The 4,992-nt window shown below is 40.8% G+C and overlaps 1 protein-coding gene across 1 annotated transcript in view; it reads left to right on the top strand.

Moving 5' to 3' along the window:
- Positions 1 to 3,753, top strand: part of GABARAPL2 (GABA(A) receptor-associated protein-like 2) — an 8,376-nt gene extending 4,623 nt beyond the window's left edge. Inside the window, exons 3-4 of the mRNA XM_010157259.1 lie at positions 965 to 1,137; positions 3,181 to 3,753. Of these exons, the coding sequence (XP_010155561.1) occupies positions 965 to 1,137; positions 3,181 to 3,271 (264 nt within the window). The 3' untranslated portion in view covers positions 3,272 to 3,753. The remainder of the gene's footprint in view (positions 1 to 964; positions 1,138 to 3,180) is intronic.
- The last annotated feature ends 1,239 nt before the right edge of the window (positions 3,754 to 4,992 follow it).

Below are 4,992 nucleotides of genomic sequence, written 5' to 3' on the forward strand. Positions count from 1 at the left end.
CCCCCCCCCCTTTTAACACTGCGATAGTTACAAGAACAAAATAGCAGCATCTGCGCAAAGGGAATGCACTTGCTCATATCGCCTGCCATTGCTCAGATACCGGTGCTGCAGTCTAGTTCAGTTTTTCGTGACTCAACTGCAGCTGAATGGGTCAAGGAAAGAATATGGTTGGATGGGTTCCTCAGTTTGTTACCATCAACTGAGTGAGAAGACTGAAGTCCAGGACTCCTTCCTTTAGTCACTAGTTAGTTTAAGGGAAGTAGTGCAGACAAGCAACTCCTCAACCTGACATTTTCAAGCTGCCTGTGCTTCAGATGTCTCAGTAGATGCCAGTTCCTGTCTTGCCCCTGCTCCCCAGACTTTTGTCACAGAATACACTTTTTGGATAGTGCACATAAGGAACCTCAGAACTTTTTGAAAATTAGCCATATTTAAACACAATAGATTATTACTGTCCTGCTGTGAATCACAGGATGGCTGAGGTGGGATGGGACTGCTGGGGTCCAACCCCTCCCTGCTCAAGCAGGGCCACCTGCAGCCAGCTGCCCAGGACTGTGTCCAGATAGCTTCTCACTCTCTCTCAAGTGGGAGACTCCACAACATATCTGGGCAACCTCTGCCAGTGGTCTGTCACCCGCACAATAAAAAAGTGTTTCCTGATCTTCAGAGGGAATCCCCTGTGTTTTATCTTTTTTTTTGTATTGCATCTTTTTACCCCATGACTCTTAACCTTGGGCATAGGAAGTTTTGAGCCATAGTATATACAAACGTAGGTGTCTGTGCAGCTGTAAAATCAGGTTTTACAGTGCTGAGCCAGTCCTACCTCACATTTTGTTGCAGTCAAGAAACCTTTTTGTTCCTCCCCTCTGCTTATGGTTGTAAGTCTGTACCAGCACGCCATTTACCAAAGCTGTCTGTTCATACCAATCCTGAAAAGCCTGACCTTCACACCTGCACTTTACAGGTCATTGTGGAGAAGGTTTCAGGATCTCAGATTGTTGATATTGACAAGAGGAAGTACCTAGTTCCATCTGACATCACCGTGGCCCAGTTCATGTGGATCATCAGGAAGAGGATTCAGCTGCCATCTGAGAAAGCAATATTCCTCTTTGTAGACAAGACTGTCCCACAGTCCAGGTGAGAAGCTATTCACTTGGTATTCAGAACCATTTCAGCAAGCCTGTGTGTATCAGAGGGACACTAACTCCCCACTTTGAGGCTGATTTGGTGATTTTAGGAGGTGCTTGGTTACATCTTAATCTCATGGTGCTACATTTTTTTCTCAGGATTTTGACAAACATCTCATTTCTTGAGCTAGGCTGAAAAGAAAGGTGACTGGAAAATATATTATGATTTACTTCCATGGCAAGAGGGTGAGCTCTGGTGTTACTGTTACATCTTTGGTTGAGTGCAAGAACATTTACATCATCAATGCCAAAAAATCCCATTCTCAGTGTAACAAAAGTTGCATGTTAAATACTCAAAACGCCATAAATTATTCTGAAAAAACATTAACCTATCAATTCACAAATAAATTATGTTACAGGCTAGTCACTTTTATATGTTTTAAAAATTACTTATTTTCTTCTATAAACACAAAATGCAAAATTACTATAGAAAGGTTTTTCACATTGCTTTTATACAGGAGTAAGTTTCATCATTGTTGTCTGCTACATACAGAACAGTGTATAGCAGAAGCAGCTACTGCAGCAGCTCTCTGCCTGAGGTACTTCAGTAGTATTTGAAGAAATAGTATGTCGTGATGCTACGTGGCTTAGACAGAATATCATTCTTATTAATCCTTACTTGTGTAACAGTAACAGTCCCTCCCAGTAACCTGTCCAGACTCAGTTAGGAATTTTTTTATTTACTATGTGATACCTGTAAGAACCACCTTTTTCTGCTTGCTTTCTTCTAAGAGTACAAGGAATGTCTGTATGTCATCTTCTTAACAGTGCTGTAAAACTGCTAGGAACAGGGAAGAAAAAGAAAGGGCACAGTGTCTCATCTCACGTGTTTATGATGAGGTGTCACATCTCTGCTGGAAGAAGGGCCTTGAACCTTCAATATTAATGGAAAAATGCTAGCCTGTTAACAGATAAACAAAAAATGTTATGGCCCTGCTTCTCGTAAGCTGAGTTTGTTACACAGACCACTAACTCTTGACACCGTTCTCTCCTCATCCAGAGGTTTATCTACTGCTCATCAATTCCCTTCCATTTCAAGTACTGCCTGTAGCTCTTCCCAGCTCCTCTCTTGGGTAAAAAGCCACAGTCACTTTCCCTATCACTCACATGCAGCCCGCATATCTCGGTCCACTAGCCTTTCCTCAGTCTTGGGAAGTCAGAGAAAGGTGAGCTGAGGTGGCATGAGTTGTGCAACTGACTGATGTCAGCTGCCTATTTTATCTGGAGGTAGATGGTTGAAGCAGTTGTACTGGCCAAATAATTGCTTGGGTTTCTTTTTGTTTTCAAGATACAGGCATTTCCCTAAAGACCACAACTGCTTAGACTGTGAAAGGCCACATGCCTATTCAGTTTAAGAAAATTTTCATTTGATCAAATGTTCAAAGCCTTATCCACTGAAAAAACACTAGTTTCTGGGTAATGTAATTTACTGCCCACACATTTTGGTACCAGCACTATTTGAAGTCATCATTCTTTACGGTATAGAAAACAAATCTTTTACTCCCCAAAACAACCTGGACCTCAAAGAATCAGTCCAAAAAGTACAAGGTGGATAGACTTGAGACCAGCTAAACATTCACGACTGCACTAGCTGGATGGAGAAATGAGATTGCTCACACAAGAAGCAAGAAACTAATGCAGCTGCTTTCAAAGAAGGTGCTATCCTGGTATTAGTCACAGCATCAATAAAGGACAATGCAGAACCTTAAATACATTCAGTGACTCATTTCAAATAAAATAAGGAAGCATTCTGACAAATGCATTTGTGAAGAACTAACAAAACCTAGACAGTCTGCAAAGAGCTCAGGATCGTTTTGATCACTCAGTAGACAACTGCTTTTCATATATCCTCATTTTTGTGTTTTAATTTACACATAGACTTACAAGTTTTAGCTTTTATTTATAGACAATATCCTTGTTCATGAGAGATTCTGTTACCATTTGCAACTGTCATGATCCAAGCAAACCATTTCTCTTTTTTCCCCCCTTCAAGCTTAACTATGGGACAACTTTATGAGAAGGAAAAGGATGAGGATGGATTCTTGTATGTTGCCTACAGTGGAGAGAACACGTTTGGTTTCTGAATGGTGCATCTTGGCTGCTATACCATCCTGCTCTGTATCTTGTAAATAGCTGATCATTTTCTGTTCTGACATCCACAGAAGATCCTTCTATATACATGCATTTGTAACTGGATTTATTTCTTAATATATTGATAGGTCTTGTTTTACTAGACTGTTAAATTATCAAAAAAGAGTTTTGTTGGTTTTGTGGTTTTTTTTTTTTCCTCATGGCTATGAATTCCCAGAGCCTCACCACTCTGGGGGATGCATTTGATGACATTGATTAAATAATAAAGCAAAGTAGTTGGGCTACTAAAAGAAAAGAAAAATAACATTTATTCTGTTTCAAAGTGTTAGTTTAGAAAAAATAAAAAGATTACATTAGTATTGGGAACAGTGGATTTGCTAATTTATCCTAAGCAGAAGCAAGATGCTGATCATGTTGAATTGAGCTAATATGTTCCTTTCTCAATTAACAAACAAGTACAATAAAAATTCCTGTCACAAACAAGGCAGTGCTGTAATTTCTTTACCTTAATTTTGGCCAGGAAGTTATAAATCACATTTACTAGATACTCTACAGATGCGTATGTTATTTACTAGACATTGTACATCTTTGCAACCTTTATGTGGATGATGATACAAGGAAGAAACATGAAGGTGTCTGTAGGTTCCAAAGCCAACAGCTTCAGAGCTACGAGATCTCATCAGGAGAGCAGCTATGCCTGCCTGCAGGCTGTTGACAGAGAAGTAAATATCATGGGTGTTGGAAAGCAGGACCTAGGTGACAAAGCATGGAATGTAAGGAAAGGGCACCTAGGAGAAGGAATGATACAAATAGGAGACCAGAGAGCTGGAGAACCAGAAGGTGTAACTTGTACATGAGTTACTGCCAAGAGAGAAATAATTGTTAAGGAATTCAAATTAAAACAGTTGCATGAGCAGTTCTTAAAAGAAGAAAGAGAAAACCAAAACCAGTAGTTGTGTTATAGGCAGTTATATAAATGCACATCCTTTCCAAGTAAACAGTAAATATTGTAAGGACATGTTGTGGTTTAACTCCAGCTAGCAAAATACCACGAAGCTGCTCTCACAAATCCCCCTCCCTTCCTCCAGTAGAGGGGAAGAATCGGAGGAAAAAGAAATAAGGAAGCTTGTAAAATTGAGATAAGAACTATTTACTAATTAAATCTAAATTTAATACAATTTAGTACAAATACTACTACTAATAAATAATTAAAACAATAGAAAATAAAACATACGATACAATATGATACAATTCCAACCACTGACCGATGCACAACAGGTGTTGAGTAGTGAGAGTCAGACCCAGAGAACTCGAGAGCCGCAGGCCGAGCGCAAACAGCCGGAGGGCTGCAGGCCGAGGGCCAGAGCCCAAGCGCTGTCACAGCAGATTCCAAGTGAACCGTGTCAGTGATGCAGGAGCCAGAAGAGTGTTAAGCTAGCATACGGGACTGAACGAGAGAGTGTAAGGGAGAGAGACTAATGGCTACCGGACCCCCTCCTCGCCTCTGCCCCGAGCATGACATACTATGGAATGAAATATTCCCCTGGTCAGTTTGGGTCACGTGGCTGAACTGTGTGTCCCCTACGCTGCCTGTAGCGAGACAGTGAGAGCTGGGAACACAGCTGCAGGATCAGAAGCAGAGAGAGAAATTCAGTGAAGGCATTCCCTAGCGCCAGCTAAGAACTTAACTAGTACTGCTCCCTGCATCCAGGAA

The sequence above is a fragment of the Eurypyga helias genome, unplaced genomic scaffold, assembly GCF_000690775.1.
Source record: "Eurypyga helias isolate BGI_N326 unplaced genomic scaffold, ASM69077v1 scaffold12880, whole genome shotgun sequence".
NCBI classification, from domain to species: Eukaryota; Metazoa; Chordata; class Aves; order Eurypygiformes; family Eurypygidae; genus Eurypyga; species Eurypyga helias.